Source organism: Thamnophis elegans, chromosome 12, assembly GCF_009769535.1.
Source record: "Thamnophis elegans isolate rThaEle1 chromosome 12, rThaEle1.pri, whole genome shotgun sequence".
Taxonomy (NCBI): domain Eukaryota; kingdom Metazoa; phylum Chordata; class Lepidosauria; order Squamata; family Colubridae; genus Thamnophis; species Thamnophis elegans.
In genome coordinates this window covers 12,353,737-12,370,674 of record NC_045552.1, presented here as the reverse complement: position 1 = coordinate 12,370,674, position 16,938 = coordinate 12,353,737, and the positions used below count along the sequence as shown (strand labels likewise).

Sequence of the window (16,938 nt, the reverse complement as noted above, 5' to 3'; positions counted from 1 at the left end):
ATGAGTGACGTCAAGCTGGCCACGCCCACCCCAAGCACGCCCCCTTGGTCCCCCAGGTCAAACACAATCCTGATGTGGCCCTCGATGAAATCTAGTTTGACACCCCTGTTTTAGAACATCCATTTCTGATGATTTTTTTAACTGCAAACCCATCAGAACTTCATCATCATCAGATCAAAATTATTATTTTTCTTGCATTGGGATGGTGCAAGATCTCCCTTGGAAAAAACAAACACTTAGGTGGCAAAGCTTCTAATCTAAGAGTATCATTGCTAAGACTTCAAGAGTTAGGGATCGAGCCGTTAGGCTGCAGTGGCATAAAAGGGTATTTCCAACTGATGTTAGTGAAAGAGGAGTGGTTCTCATGGATTGTCCCAGGGTCTGGATTCCTTTTTTTAACACCCACATAAAATTGCTGGTATCAATACGTTGCTGATACCAGTTTTACATCTCCACTCCAGGCTGAGTAAATGACATTGTGGAATTCTTGATTTGACACGTAAACGCTACAAAGAACTGGATTTAGTGAAACGGGTTTAACTGAAAACTCAGTGGAGTTATCATTTATTCCAATGTTTTCAGTTGCATAAGACGTGTAGAAAAATGAATTTGTATAAACACAATTGTTTGATTGGAAATCTTTATCTTTTGCTGAGGGCACCTTGAAATCACAGATTCAATAAATTTCCAAAATATTGTTTAATTGTTTGGGCTTTTACTCCCCTAAATTGAGATTAAGGGGAAAGTTTCCTTATCTGGAACATTGTTAAATTTTAGGGAGTAAACCTGCTTTTCTAGAGAGCTTTTGCTGAGAAACCACTTAGATGGACAGCAGCTCTGCAATGAGGTTGGCTTTAAGTTGTAGGCTGTTATAGTTTTAGAACTGTAAACCATCTGTGATCCAAGCAGTAGATAACATTCAAATGTCCACATTATCAAATAGATAAATGTGATTGAGTTAGGCTGGGTTGGTTTTGATTTAGTACAATGCAGTGGGTGTGATCTCACCCACTGTGTCTGTGAACCAGTGGTGAGTTGCAGGCAGTACGCCCCAATACGGGCGTACAGGAGCCTGCCCGGAGCACCGGATACCGTTCCGGTACGGTGCTCCGGAGGGCCCACCTACCTGCCCGAGCTCCTTACCGGTCTTTTAAGTCTTTGGCGCTTCTGCACACGGTGCATACAGCGCCTGCACGATGCTCCATTGAACAGCTGAAGCGTCGTGGAGGCTCCCGGAGGCTCTAAGACGCATGTATGTGCTGAACGTGTGCACACACACACTGCGCATCCCTGTGGATGCTGCCGGGATCCAGAACCCACCACTTCTGTGAACCCATCATACTTAACAATCTGTAATGAAAAAAAATATTTTTAAGTGCACTGTGAGTCCCAGCACATGACTCATTATTTTCAATACCTCAGTTGGTTGTTTCATTTCCTATTTTATCCTGTCTACGATGCCATAAAAGCAATAAGGAAAGACATGCAATGTTTTATGACACAGAATTTCACCTCAATAGAAAGGCAGGCCTTGTACAGAGAATAGAATAGAATAAATTAGATTAGATTGGAATAACAGAGTTGGAAGGGACCTTGGAGGTCTTCTAGTCCAACCACCTGCTTAGGCAGGAAACCCTATGCCATTTCAGACAAATGGTTATCCAACATCTTCTTAAAAACTTCCAGTATTGGAGCATTTACAACTTCTGTAAAAAAAAGTTGTTCCACTGATTAATTGTTCTGTCAGGAGATTTATCCTTAGTTCGAGGTTGCTTCTCTCCTTGATTAGTTTCCACCCATTGCTTCTTGTCCTATCCTCAGGTGCTTTGGAGAATAGCTTGACTCCCTCTTCTTTGTGGCAGCCTCTGAGATATTGGAAGACTGTTATCATGTCTCCCCTAGTCCTTTTTTTCCCCATTAAACTAGACATATCGAGTTCCAGCAGCCGTTCCCCATGTTTTAGTCTCCAGCCCCCTAATCTTCATTGCTCTTCTCTGCACTCTTTCTAGAGTCTCCACATCTTTTTTTACATCGTGGCCACCAAAACTGAATGCAGTACTCCAGGTGTAGCCTTACCAAGGCATTATAAAGTGGTATTACTTTAAACTGCACATTCAAAACTAGCCTTCTAATCTTTCTGCCTACACCATTATATCAGGTCCAGATTTTCATATTCTGATAAACCATTCTTATCTGGTGTGCTAGGTTCTAATTGCTGTTTTACCATAAACTATTATTAAAGGATCCATGGTTCAATTTGGAGTTCAATTCGGGGTCTCTTATTTTGCTTTACAGTGGCTGGAGCAATCTTTTAACTTCATAAATTTAACACACACATACACAAACAAATATGAGGTTTATTGACTTAATAGAAATTGAATGGCTTAAGGTAAACAATAAAGACGTCAATATTCTACATGGAATAGAGGAACTTAAAGAATGATTCAGGATCAGCCATTTCACAGCGATTGTTTTAATGTTTTTTCAAGTTTTAAATGGACACAATACAAAACATAAGATTTCCTGGAACCTGAAGATAATATTTACATATAGGGCAGAAGAAGTAGTTTGGACTTGGGTTCCAGTCACCTTGACTGTTCAATTAAAGAAAAAGATGTAACATAAAACCTGAGGTGAAATGTTCCAAAATAAATAAATAATCAATCTTCAAATATTTTTTACTAACAATTTTGGTTATTGAACTACAATGGGGCTTTGAGGTTTGTAAACCTTTGGAATTTTCATTATTTCTGCATAAATATGGCCTAAAACATGACCTGTTCTTCATAGAAAACCCTGGAATTACAGTGCAGTTCCAGCTATATTTTTCTGACAACTTTATTAATTCCAACTGTGTCTTCCAAGGATTTTAGCCTTGAATGTGTTTAACTTGGGCTTTTGAGGGCTGATAAAAAGGAAACAAAAGAGTTGAGGGAATTAACTTTTAATTCCAGCATATGTCAAACTGCATGATTCAAACGACTTAAGAACTCAGAATAAGCAATTGAAAATAATGAAAGTGTCATGAGAACCATTGGTCTTGTAACCGTTCTAAATTAGACATTTTAAAGTATTACTCAACTATGAAAAAAGGAATAAATTCATCAGAATGCACAGAAAAGCATTTAGCAAGAAAGTCTGCAATTGAGTCATCCTGCTGGGAACTCAAATAAGAGAGCTAAAAACTGTCGTGGTTTGTCAGCTGTGGTTTATGGCTGACTGTTCCACGAACCTATCTCTATCTGTATCTCTCTATATATACACATGGTCCTCAACTTATGATCACAATTGAGCCCAAAATGGATGTTGTTAAGTGAGAAATTTGTTGAGCTTCGCCCCATTTTACAAGTTCTCTCCTCACCTTTGTTAAGTGAAACACTTAATATTAGTAACATGGCTGTTAAGTGAATCTGGTTTCCCCATTGATTTTGCTTGTCAGAAGGTGGCAAAAGGGGAATCACAGAACTCCAGGACACTGCCATCGTCATAAATGTGAGTCAATTGTCAAGCATCCGAATGTAAATCACGTGACCATGGGGACGCTGCAACAGTCATAAGTGTGAAAAATGGTCATGTCACTTTTTTCAGTGCCTTTTAACTTTGAATGGTTCAATAAATGAACTGTGTGTGTGTGTGTGTGTGTGTGTGTGTGTGTGTGTGTGTGTGTGTGTGTGTTACAGAGCCAACCATCTCTGTAATTTAACTATGCCTAACTCAATAAATCCAAACTTTTGGGGGGGATTAGTGAGTAGGAACTCCTACATTAACATGTCCCAAAGGTGCTTTTTGCAAGAGGCTACTGGACTTTCTGCTTTTTCGTTGAAGACATTTCACTTCACATCCAAGAAGCTTCTTCAGCTCTGAAAAAGCACCTTTGGGACAACCATGACTGAGAACCCCCATGGACATCCTGTATTCACACTTGGCACACCCCTTCTTTGTACAGATCCAAGAGGAAAGCATGGACTTTGGGTGTTTCTGTCACTCCTTGCAAAAAAAGGCGCGTGATATCACACTGCTGAATCACAAGGCCGAAGTCTAAATCAAAGATACTATTCCCGCCATCTTTTGCACCACAGCCCCATGTGCAAAAATTGCCTCAATGCAAGGGGGGGGGGGGAGAAAGTCAGATATTAACAGAAATTAACAGAACAGAGTTGGAAGGGACCTCAGAGGTCTTCTAGTCCAACCCCCTGCTCAGGCAGGAAACCCTAATACCATTTCAGACAAGTCATTTGCCTCAATGCAAAACCAAAAGGAAAAACCCTCTGCCAAGTTTGGCGCCAAGGCAACCCGGGGATTTGCAGCCGGCGTGTGAAAGGTGAAACCCAGCCTCGACGCTCCCTTTTCAAGGCGGTCCCGGCCACCCGTCTCAGGGTAAACAGACGGAGGAGGGCAGGGTCCAAGGTCCCTTCCTTCCAAGGCGAGAAGGGAGGCCTGCTTCCGAGCCGGGCGGGTCACGGGGCTGCGTTTTCTCCCCACTGGGTCCCGCCTCTCCCCCGGGGAAAGCAGGCCCGACTGCGGCCATGCAGCGCCCGGGACGTCCCGCTCCGAGAACCCTCCCCAGCCGTTGTCGCCGTCGAGTAGAAGCCCCGCTTTCCTCGCTCCCTCCAGGACGGAGGAGGAGGAGGAGGCGGCGGCGAGGGAGGCTCCCCGCAAGAAGGGGCGGCAGTGGTCCGTCCCGGGGCGGGGAAGGGGCGTTTGCAAGCTCGGAGGAAGGGCTGCTTCGGGGAGGGGAGGGGGAGAATTAGGGGAGGAGAATCCCGACGAAGTTTCCTACTTTGCGCTTCTTTAGCGGGCAGCGGCGCTACGCGGCGCTTCACTCCTCCCGCGAGGCGAGGTGAGGTCCTGCAACTGCCCCGGAGGAGCCAAAGCGGGGCGTCCCCCGCCCGGAGGGGCCTCCTCCTCCGGCCCTCCCGAGGCCCTTTCCCCTGCCGTCCGACGGGACCATGGCTAGCTGCGGTCCTGGCTGCAGGCATCCCCAGCCTCCCCCGTTTCGCTTCTGGGACCTGTTCTTTGCCCTGCTGGGCACCCTCGCCTTCCTGGTGGACTTGGGGATCGACGTCTGGGTGGCGGCCGGCTACCTCCAAGCCGGCCACTTCCAGTGGGGCGGGCTGGTGCTGGGGCTGCTCCTCCTCTCCTCCCTGATGACCCAGTTCTTCAGCTGGGCTTGGTTCCGGAATGACCCCGATAAGGAAGGCCTCCCGCAGCCATCCACCCGGACTTCGAGGCTGCTCCATGTCCTGCAGCTGGGCTACCTGTACAGGTAAGAGCAGCAGGGGATGCTGCTGTTCATCGACTCGGGCAATTGCAGGCAGCAGACTCTTCTTCCCCTTGAGTACTTTACACAAGGTCTCTAAACAAGCAGGAGTTTCCATCACACCAACCTGACTGAACTCTGGCTCCTTTTATCCACCTGCCCAACTCGCTTGTTTGGCTGGGTTTCAGAAGGATGGGTCATAAGTTGCAATGATAGCCTGGGCTGCCAAGAACCTCGCCAAAGTAAGCAAAACACGAATTAACCTAGTGGGTTAAGCCAGTGGTCCCCAACCCCCGGTCCGCGGACCGGTGCCGGGCCGTGGAGTACCTGGCACCGGGCCATGCAGCGGCCGGGGGCCATGATCGCTGCAGCGGCCGGGGGCCATGATCGCTGCAGCGGCCGGGGGCCATGATCGCTGCAGCGGCCGGGGGCCATGATCGCTGCAGCGGCCGGGGGCCATGATCGCTGCAGCGGCCGGGGGCCATGATCGCTGCAGCGGCCGGGGGCCATGATCGCTGCAGCGGCCGGGGGCCATGATCGCTGCAGCGGCCGGGGGCCATGATCGCTGCAGCGGCCGGGGGCCATGATCGCTGCAGCGGCCGGGGGCCATGATCGCTGCAGCGGCCGGGGGCCATGATCGCTGCAGCGGCCGGGGGCCATGATCGCTGCAGCGGCCGGGGGCCATGATCGCTGCAGCGGCCGGGGGCCATGATCGCTGCAGCGGCCGGGGGCCATGATCGCTGCAGCGGCCGGGGGCCATGATCGCTGCAGCGGCCGGGGGCCATGATCGCTGCAGCAGCTGGGGGACATGATCGCTGCAGCGCAAAGGCTCCTGGGCCGTGCACAACGCCCCCTCACCCCTGCGCGTGCTCAGCGGGCCACGGTAAAATTATCAAAGGCTGACTGGTCCGCGGCGATAAAAAGGTTGGGGACCACTGGGTTAAGCGACAGGTGGCTGCACAAACAATAACGTTAGAAGCCCTTGAGGCTGCATTATGTGTGAGTTTAATTACCCAGTTTATTACACTTATCCTGCATAGTTCCTGGAATGAGAAGAAAAGTGAAGTCTGTTAGAATTTAGAAAAGTAGAGTTGGAAGGGATCTTGGAAGTCTTCTAGTCCAACCCCCTGCACCACTTCAGACAAATGGATATCCAACATCTTCTTAAAAACGTCCAGTGTTGGGGCATTCACAAGTTCTGGAGGCGAGTTGTTCCACTGATTAATTGTTCTAACTGTCAGGAAATTTCTCCTTAGTTCTAAGTTGCTTCTCTCCTTGATTAGTTTTCATCCATTGCTTTTTGTACCATCTCAGGTGCTTTGGAGAATAGTTTGACTCCCTCTTCTTTGTGGCAGCCCCTGAGATATTAGAACACTGCTCTCATGTCACCCCGGTCCTTCTTTTCATCAGACTAGACATATCCAGTTCCAGCAACCATTCATCATATATTTCATCCTCCAGTCCTCTAATCATCTTTGTTGCTTTTCTCTGCATTCTTTCTAGAGTCTCCACATCTTTTTTATATTCTGACGACCAAAACTGTTGGGAGGTATTGCTTTTTAGGGATCGTTTAGGGTCTTCTAGTAAAAGGTTTTTGCCATGTACTCGTCCAACATCATAGAGAAAGTATTTGGTTGCTGGATGTTTTTGACCTGCCTGGCTCACTGTGGTGGCACTATTGCAGGACAGATAATCCTGGACTTACAATCACAGTTGGGTATCAGACTTTCTGTGGCTAAGCCAGGTGGTTGTTAAATGAGTTCCATATGTTTTTATAACTTTTTTTGGCTATGACGGTTAAGCAAATCATTACAGTTGTTAAGTAAATCGGGCTTTCCCTGTGATTTCCCTTGTCAGAAGCTGGCTGGGAATGGTGATCACGTAACCCTGGGATGCTGCAACCGTTGCAAATACATGCCAGTTGCCAAGTGCCTGAAATTCAATCATGGAGATATTGTGATGGTCGTAAATGTGAGGACAGGACATGTCACTTTTTTTTCAGTGCCATTGTAACTTCAGTCAGTCAACAAAGGGTTGTAAGTCAAGGACTAACCATAAATAAGTCTCCCAGGGCTGCCCTTTGAGAAATGTTCCCACTGCGTTCTTTCATAATTTCAAATTTTGCCTTCTGCGTTTCCTTGCACAGGTGTTTCTGTGTCCTGAAGGTTGGTTTTCAGGTATGCAACAAGGAAAATGCAACAGAAAAAGATCAGGCCTCTGCCATTTTCCTGTCACACGATGTCAGTCTCTTGCGCGTCTTTGAGACCTTTCTGGAAAGCGCACCTCAGCTCATCCTGGTGATCTACATCATCCTACGCACCAACCAAGCTGAGATATTTCAAGGTGAGCACCAGTGGGGAGGGGCCAGTTTGGGAGTAAAGGGAGCTTCTGCCAGCATGAATCCCTGCTGTTTTCAGTAACCATTTTATTAGTCAACCACTGAGTCTCGTAGGTGAGATGGGCGATGGACAAATTTGATAAATAAATAAAATCCGTCAGTGGGTGTCAGCATTTTTGTAAACCAGATCTTCAGCCTTTTGGGAATTCAGGGTTTGTAGAGATACAAAAACAGTATGGAAAAATAACAACTTTGTTAAATTTGTTCAGTGAATTGGAAAAGGTTGTTCAAAATCAACATCCATCCATCCATCCATCCATCCACACACAAATTAACAATTCAATGGAGATATTAATTTAAGATTGAATCTTCAAACTATCATCAAGCAATCAGTCCTGAGTCGAGGACTACATGTAGGTTCCTCCTTGATTTCACTGTCAATGCGTAGAGCAGGGTTGTCAAACTCACGGCCCGGGGGCGATATGCGTTACACGCTGTCCACGCCCATGCCTGGTTTAGCGAAGGAGAAAAAAGTTGATACATCACATGCCGATGCCATGATGATGCGAGTTTGGCACCCCTGGTGTAGAGGATTGCATAACAGTGCAAAAAATAATAATAATAGCTAATTCACTAGAAATTATAATTTAAATAATTGAACGATTCCTGGGTTTCAAGAGATAGATTTTGTTGTCCTCTGTTGTCACCCGTACTTTGACATTTGCAATGTGTGGGCGGTTCTTCCTCAACTTGATCTCTGTTTCCATTGACTTCTCCCTTGTTTTCCTTGCAGTATTTGGGATTTGCATATCTTTTGTGTGTATCAGCTGGTCCCTCTTGGATTACCACCAGACCCTGCGCAGCTTCCTGCGGGACAAACACAAGTTGGTCTTCCCGTCTTCGGTCCTCTACTTCCTGTGGAACTTCCTGTTGATGTGTCCTCGAGTTCTCTCATTGGCGCTCTTTGCAGTAGTCTTCTCATACTACATTTTCCTCCATTTTCTAGTCATCTGGTTGGTCATGCTTCTCTGGGTCTCCTTGCAAGAGACAGACTTAATGGAACATGCCAACTTTGAGTGGTTTTATCGAGCTACAGTAGCCGTTATCCTCTATTTCTGCTGGTTCAATGTAGCCGAGGGGAAAACCCGCCACCGCTCAGCTATTTACCACACTTTCCTAATTCTGGATAGTGGCATCCTGATTGTCTCTTGGTGGTGGTACAGAATTCCCTCGAGCTGGGATTCCCAACTTTGCCCTGTACTCCTGGCTGCCCTGGTCTGTAATCCCCTTGGCATTTTCTTGAAATGCGTCTACTACAAGTGGTTTCATCCATCTGTGACAGCTGCACGCATTACAGAATTCGATGAAGTAGACAGCAATGAGCTTGGGAATGAAGATGCTGTTATGTTCCGGCAAATGGTTATAGAAACCCCCGTCATCAACCGTCGGACATATAGACTCTCTCAGAACTTCTTTGCTGGCTCTTTGGCAGAGGAGACTCGGAACCAACAGAATGGGACTGTCAGTGATATGTATCTGAGACATGTTGTTTAGGGCAGCCAAGGTAAGACTATAGTTGAATTAGATTCAGAAAACATTTGTACCAGTTTGCCTGCTGAATTCATGTCTTGTGTTTCTTCCAGGATTAGCCGCATAAGCTAAACCAAATAAGCTAGGAAGGAAATGTTGTTATTAGTTAAGGATGAGCTTTTGCAGCTGTCTTCTTGAAGAGAATCTTTAGCAGGGGGTGGAAGATATGAAGCAACATCACCAGCAGATATGTCCAAATAGGGCCCAAGTTGAAGAATGCTAGTTAGAAATGTAGTTAGCAAATTCAGAGGTTCCTAGGTACATCACAGATGTCTCTAATTCTGGATTCTATGACTTGCACCTTGTTGTGGATTGCAATACTTCTCAGATCTGGTGCACTTTTCAAACTTTATACCTTTAATCTTAAATTCAGGCCTTCACTTCACTGTTCTTGACTGCCCACCTGCCTGTGTTCTGATATAAGGCGAGAAAAAAATTAGTTGAAATAGCCCTTGGTCACATGCTTCCCCTTTTCTTTGATGTGACCATCGAAAGGGTTCCAAAGTGTCACTTCTACTTTTAACTAGTTCTTGTCATAGTATCTGAACTATGACATCAAGGTTTCCAGTTTATCTGGAAAACCACATAATCCTTAAAGCATAAACTATAAACTGACTTTAACATATCACTTCGAAGATGAACTAGTTTAGAATTTGGTGCTATAGTTCATGGTGCTGAGACTTTTCCCGATCTCATTGAGATGAGGAAGTTCACAAACCTGGTAGTTCACTGTAATTATCTATGGTTTGATATGGGGACTGATGGAAATAGAATTCCAAAATACCTGGAAGACATTATACTGTGCTTTAAGGCAACATCTGAATTACCTGGAGTAGCTTCAGCCCTTCCCCTCAGTTCTGATTGATATTTTGGCCATCTGTGCCCAAATAGTTTATATTTCAAAAGTTTTGAGAGGACAGTCTTTATTCCAATTTCCACGTTATCTTGAAGGGAAGCTTAGAAAACATGCCTCTAACACTTCTTTGGCTCTCTTCCTATGCCATAATTTTAAAAAGTCAGTGTTAATTTAAATCTTCACAATGATTCAGATTGACTGGAATCAGCAAAAATATGTATGGCAGTGATGTGCATATTCAATTTATTCAAGCCTCCAATATAGAAGATGCAAGTTGGGAATGGAAGGAATAGCAGAGCTGTAGGAAAGGATTTAGTATACATACTTAAACATTTAAACAAAATTCAAACCCTCTCGTTTTTCACTTCAGAAAGTGGATACACTCGTCTTAATTTCTCTCCCTCCTTCCACTAAACTGTCTCCCAGTTTATTTTTTTATATATAGTAATGCCAAATCCAGTGCAACTGTTAATTTATTGCCACTTCTGAAATGTTTAGACTGAATAAAGTATTTCAGTTCCTGTTCATCTGTGCTATTTTCACAGCGCCTACAAGGGGTTGTTAGATAAAGGGTTAGATCCTATACAGAAAACAATGGTATTTAAATATGTTGTCCATTTTTATGTCCACCATGTTGGTTGGCCATTAAGAGCGCCATTAAGTTTTAAAGAGAAATTAGCTAGGGAAGCTTACAACTTCAAAATGGGATGCAAGTCCTGGCCAACACAATTAATTAGCAAAGAAGAGGATACTATGACCATATTCATAGAACTGGTAAATTTTGCTCCAATGTAACAAGGCAGTTTCACAGGTGGCTCTCCAAAGGGATCAGCTAATAGGTTTACTAGCATGTCCCTTACCATAAGGCAGTGGTCTCCAACCTTGGCAACTTTAAGACTTGTGGACTTCAACTCCTGGCTGAGGAACTCTGGGAGTTGAAGTCCACAGGTCTTAAAGTTGCCAAGGTTGGAGACCACGGTCATAAGGTACCTAAGATAACTGCCTTACTCTGCTCAGTGTGTCTTCTCAGTACCAAGACCTGTCAGTTAAAATGCAAATCCAAAGCAAATGGCTACAGGTAACTGTTGAGAGTCCTGATAGAATTTAATGTTCAAAATACAGTCATTTCTTTGTAGGCTAATGCATGAGGCCATCAAAAGGTCTGAAAAGCAAGCTTATTCTTACCTGTTCCTGTAGCTCAATCATATGAGATTTTATGATTTGAGTATGTTAAATATATTCCAAGTGAAGCTTAATCTAGAAGCATGAAGGGTCAATATTGAATTCCCAGATCCTGCATAATTGGCTACCTTGGCAAGAACCATTGAGACACAAATTTGAAAGGCTGTAGGTCACTCATTGCTGGTGTTATCAAAGCCTTAATGTCATTTTTAAACAAATGTGATCAAATTGGACGTGTTTATTTGGGAACAAGGAAGCAGTATCTAGAGTCTTGTTTCAGAATCTGTCTCCAATTCCCGTGTGGTATTCAGCTAAAAAGAAAATCCCACCCATCTAGCTTGTGATACCTATATTGCAAACAACATATTTGGAGGCAAAAAAAGTAAAAGGAAATAAAAGCAGGCAGAATACCTTTTCACAGGGCACACTTGGTTTCATTAAGTTCACATACGCAACTGTCTCTTAGTAATCTTGGCCTGAGGAGGCAACTTTTGCTGGGGAGAATAAGGGCAGAGCCAAGTATAAAAGCCCAAGATCCCACTAACACCACTTAAGAAAAGAGATTTAGATTTATCTTCTGACTTAGAGAACACCTTGAATAAGCCTTGTAGGTAAGGTAGGGCAAAAGACCCGTGAAGCTGACAGAGCTTGATGATTTTCAGGAGATCGGCAAGAACTTCTGATTTTCACTATTTGAGAGAAATCGCAATTCCCACAGCTATCCAACCTTGAGAGCAATTCTGAGAATTTCCAGGAAAAGGAGAAAAGAAAGAAAAGAATTGAGGGGTTGTATAGAAAATAAAAGACTTTATTTTTTTTTCCAGTTCACAGGACAGTTGCCATTACATAGAACATGATGTTTAAGGAATCTATATAGCCATTTAATGCCCTCCAATCACTACGGTATTATAAGCGCAGCTGACACCAGGACGTTGACGGGATCCTGAGGGAGCAACTGTAATTTACTTTTGCTTAAGGCATGCAATTGCAGCTGCAGCCTATTTCTCACACTTGGTGGGAGGTGACAGCTTCCCACCTATTTCAGATGATGCATGTCCATCCATCTTTGCATTAGGGAAATAAAAACAGGCATGCTTGAAAGCTGAACAGTGGGAAGGAAGGTGGCAACACACTGGTTTCCAAATTCTACGAAGCCCCAAGAGAAAAAGCAGCCAGCAAAGTCAGTGGGGCGAGAGCTGAATCAATCTTTATAAAAGTTAATGCAGAAAATGTACCATCGCCCTGAGTGGTTTAGGGAAACAAATCACACCATGGATATTGGAGAGGAGGCGTTAATGAAGATCAGAACCTGATGCCAAAAGCTTCCCACATGGTCAAAGGTGTTTCCAAAACCTGGCAAGGGGCTTCTTTCTAGGGGAAAAAAAACCCCTCTAAGCCAGTTTCCTGGGGGCTCAACATTCACTGGCTATGCTGACTGAGATTGCTTAAAAAAATAGAATCAAAAGATTAACTTTCAACACGGAAGAGGCTTTTACGCTCTTCTTTTCCACGCAATGAACGGTTGACGTTTCCAGGACTCCGGGAAGAAGTTAAGGCACAAGAGTTATTTCCAAAGTCAAGCAGGGATCCCTCGAGGCAAATGACTTCCACACTTTTGCTGAGAAATAAAAACCTGCAGGAAAGCGACTGAATAGAACAGGGGCTCTTTCTACTCTGTATCTGGGGTGTGGGGGGGGGATCTGGGAGGGAGAATATATTTTTATCCAATAAATCACTGCTAGGCCTGTCTTTTGAAGGATTTGTAAAAGACACTGGGCAACAAGGAGGCTGGCATCTCCTTTTTTTTCTAACAATGTTGCTGCCCACCATCTGCCCCATCAAGGTCTACCACACACTTCACATCAAAAGGAATGACCCTAATAAGGAGCCACTATTCTGGTCTGCCATTTAGTAGCATAAGGGTGACTTCCATTTCTGTTTACTATTTCAACAGCTTCCAGGTTGACAATCGAAAGAAATGGGGAGGGGAGGGCAGCTAGAAGTTGCGGGGGATGCAAAGTTGCTATCCAGCCAAAGCTGAGATTACAGTACTGAAAAAAAAATAGGTATCATTGTCAAATGGAAATAAAACTGAAGCACCTACTGTTAAAACATTTAGCAGGCTGCTACCTTCACAGTCAACTTCTGCAAAGGAGCTGAAGAGATCTCTTTTACCCTGGGGTTGAAATAAAAATGTTCTGCAGCGCTGTAAGCCCACCTTCACCCCCTCCTTGGCACCTTGTTCTACCCAAATCCTTGCCTCAGAAAAATTGCAGTGCAAGTAATCACAACAAAGAGGACACTATCCTTGGCGCATGGGAAGTGGGCATCTGAAGGGGACTCCTGTCGTGGACTGGCAGGGTTGCCATCTCGGCTCTAAGAACAGGAGCTTTCTTGTAACCCAATTATGCAGGTGCTGAAAAGAGGAGACATTTGGACTTTAGAGTTGTCCTCACTTAAAAATACATATTATATGCTAGTCAAGTGGGTATATTTGCTGGAAAAAGAATCGGGGGAAAGCCATGGTGCCTCAAAGGAATGGTTGGATATTTTCAGTCTCTGGCTTACTAGGAAAGAATAAAGCTCCCCTTCATCCAACACACCTTATTTTATTATTTTCCCCCTCCACCCCCACCCCCACATATAAACAGTGCTATTTCTGAGCTTTGCAAGGAAGGAGACATGCCTGGACCCCTTTCCGTAAAAGAAAATTTTTTAAAAATCCATTTGTCTTCCTTTCCAACTTAACAGCTTGAAAAAAGTCTGCAAGGGGCAAAAGTATTCTACAAAACTGTACTGCTTTTCTCTTCTTTAGTATAATACCACAGAGGACTGCACAGGGAGAAAGGCCTTTGCTGCTGGAGATTCTGCACCTGGAAGTTTCCCAAAGTTCCCTTTTCTGCCAAAAAAAACCCTAAAAACCCACAGAGAACCATTCGAGCACCAGAGCTGCATTGCCAAGGCTTTTGTCGGCTCTCCCGGGAAAGCAGCGATGGGGAGAAGAACCTCCTGCTGTACACTTCCATTGGCTGCATTTCTTTGTCTGGGATGAAAAAAAAAAGTCCCCAGACTGGTTCCTGTTTAAGCCACGAGGTGACTGTTGGGAGCAGGGCCAAGATGCTTCGTGCCCAGGTCCTCACAGAAAGTCTAATTCGAGGGCCTGGTGAAGGGACACCAGATCCGCATGATTTGTGATTCTCCAGAACGGCATGTTGTGCTGTAAAAAAAGAGAAACTGTATGGTGAGGAATGGGGCTCTCTCTGGCAAGGGGGACAAGGTGGGCTGCAAAGGAAGTAGCACCATTAAGGCTTTTTCTGCACAAAGGGGGACACAGTGAGTGGTATGAAATTCTTCATACTGATTCTCCCCCTCCCTCTTTTTTGGTGTGTGTGGAAAGACTTTGTAATTTTAGGGAAGTTGCGCTACAATTTACAGCAACTGTTGCTGGAGGAGTGTGATATACTTTGGATTCCCAGGACGGAGGGGATGCATTCCAGAGTAGCAAGAGACAGCAAAGTTTAGTGTGGGAGGAAGAGTTAAGGCGATTCTTCCCTACCAGGCCTCAGTATTTAATGGTGCAAGTTGTCTGCTTTAGTTTGTCCATGGGTGGGGAACAATAAAGGAATTAATACCGTGTTTCCCAGAAAATAAGATAGGCTCTTATTTTCTTTTGACCCCCCCAAAAATAAGCGCTTGGGCTTATTTTTTGGGAGGTCTTATTATTTTTGAGGTGCAGGTGGTGGTGAGTGTGGTCACCTCATGGCTGCTGCTGTGCTGCAGTATTTTCGGGAAGGGCTTATTTTAGCACATACGCTCAAAAGCCCAATTAGGCATTATGCGGGGAGGTCTAATTATCAAGGAAACAGGGTAGGACACTGACAATGTTACCTAGTCTGGAAATGAAACATCTGCAAGAAAACCACCAAACTCAGAGAGCATCAAAGATCCCGCAGTTTAACCCTGAGCTACAAATATCCTCTTCTATCAGTAATCAAGATGGACAGTGATTAGTATTTATATGTATTTATATGTTACGGTGTAGGTATATACATATTTATGTATATAACAGCATGTCTATATGTGTGTTACGTATGTGTCCACTTTTGGGCGCAGAAAATAGAATTTCATTTTTAATGTGTGCCAGTGTGCCCACAGGACAAAAATGACAATAAAAGTTATATTAACTTAATGATTGCTTAGAAGAACCTCAGTGTGTCTTTCATAGTTTTTGGAGCCTAATAAGGAGTTCCAATGTTGAGGGGAAAAAATTCATTTTGGAGGGATGGGGGCACACAAAACTTTCAGATCCCAAGCTACCTATCCTTCTGTTATTATTTATCAACATTGTTATCATCATCACTAGATCCAATTGTCCTTCTGGAAGCTCAAGATTCTCTGCTCATTCTTAGTGCATATCAACCCAGTGAAATAAATTATGTATGACTAGATTATGACTAGCCCAATCTTAGCTGCTTGGTCCATGGGGACTTGAATTTGGGTTTCCCCAACCAAGTGCAACAGATTAGCCACCACATTCAGCTTTCTTCATGCAGCAAGAATACATGCCCGTAATCTGAATGGTGCTGACTAATATGGGCAAATGTTAATACTTACTTTCTGAAAGTTGGAGTCACCCAAGAAAGCAAAGTTTAACAGCCCCATCAGTCATGCAGATACACTATATTGCCAAAAGTATTCGCTCACCCATCCACATAATCAGATTCAGTTGTGAGCAAATACTTTTGGCAATATAGTGTATTTTCAGATCTATGGATGTACCTGGGTGAGGGGTGGCCGAGGCCTTAGATAGCTCTGAAGCAGTAGCTGCAGTCAAAGAGCTGGCAGAAACGGACAACAGACCATCCTGGGTGCTAAGAGGAGAAAAAGAATGAAGCCCACAGTCACCTGCTTGGCTGCCAATTCTTCATCACGGCCATCTCCAATCACCACGTAGGTGACCTTCTTTCCAAATCGAGAGATAATTCGTTCAAAACAGCTTTCTTTACCTGCCAGGAAGGGACACGTGTCTTTGTGATTAAAACAAAGAAATACTTGATTCTGATGATTTCACACATTGAAGTCAGTCTCTCTCTCTCCCTCCCTCCCTCCCTCTCTTTCCATATTCAATTTGCATCCAATGGGAATTCCTAACATCACCTAGAGGAATTTGATGTAATTCACTTACCTATTTTTGTAGCACTATAAATATTCTCAATGGGGAACACTTCCCCAAGTCCATAAAGCAGGACTTTGGCCAGAGCTGGCACTAGCTGAGTGGTGGTTATCAGGACATTCACACAATTTTTTCTAGAGAAAAACAAGAGGGAGGAAAAGAAGATATCTGTGGGACATGTATATTTGCCTTCTTTCGTAAAAGATCTGTTTACACAAACGACAAAGAAAAAAATATCTCCAAACCGACGTCTAGACGCAACGGGAAAAGAATAACAAAAAGGGAAGCTCAATTTAAATCTCCTATGCAGCAATGGCCACAATTAGTCATGGCTGGAGGCCAGTGTTTGAGAATTCTTAATCATGAATGAAGAGCAGGTACACCTACTGCTTCTCCTTGCAAAGCCTGGAGGTTTGAAAAATTTAGACAATGTGATAGGCTAACCTGGAATTCTGGTTTGAACTTTTAATAAGCTATGAACAAACTAGAGCTGGCTCACTAGAGCAGAGTCCTAAATAGCTATTCCAGAATTGTTCCAA

The 16,938-nt window shown here is 44.3% G+C and overlaps 2 protein-coding genes across 6 annotated transcripts in view; one reads left to right on the top strand and one right to left on the bottom strand.

The window, feature by feature from the left end:
• The first annotated feature begins 4,296 nt into the window (after positions 1-4,296).
• Positions 4,297-13,289, top strand: XKR8 (XK related 8). 2 transcript variants are annotated; one of them, XM_032227434.1, is made up of 4 exons: positions 4,297-5,266; positions 7,407-7,603; positions 8,392-9,162; positions 12,051-13,289. In XM_032227434.1, the coding sequence occupies exons 1-3, from the start codon at positions 4,950-4,952 to the stop codon at positions 9,150-9,152; spliced, it is 1,275 nt and encodes a 424-aa protein (XP_032083325.1). In that variant the 5' UTR covers positions 4,297-4,949; the 3' UTR covers positions 9,153-9,162; positions 12,051-13,289. The 2 variants fall into 2 exon arrangements, with proteins under 2 accessions (XP_032083325.1, XP_032083324.1); XM_032227433.1 differs by lacking the exon at positions 12,051-13,289 and having other exon boundaries at positions 4,299-5,266; positions 8,392-10,571.
• A 682-nt stretch (positions 13,290-13,971) lies between these two features.
• Positions 13,972-16,938, bottom strand: part of EYA3 (EYA transcriptional coactivator and phosphatase 3) — a 28,961-nt gene continuing 25,994 nt past the window's right edge. For all 4 annotated transcript variants that reach the window (XM_032227428.1, XM_032227431.1, XM_032227430.1 and 1 more), the window contains 3 exons: positions 16,412-16,533; positions 16,132-16,232; positions 13,972-14,443 (listed from right to left, as the gene is read on the bottom strand). In XM_032227428.1, coding sequence (XP_032083319.1) covers positions 14,363-14,443; positions 16,132-16,232; positions 16,412-16,533 — 304 coding nt within the window. In that variant the 3' untranslated portion in view covers positions 13,972-14,362. The remainder of the gene's footprint in view (positions 14,444-16,131; positions 16,233-16,411; positions 16,534-16,938) is intronic.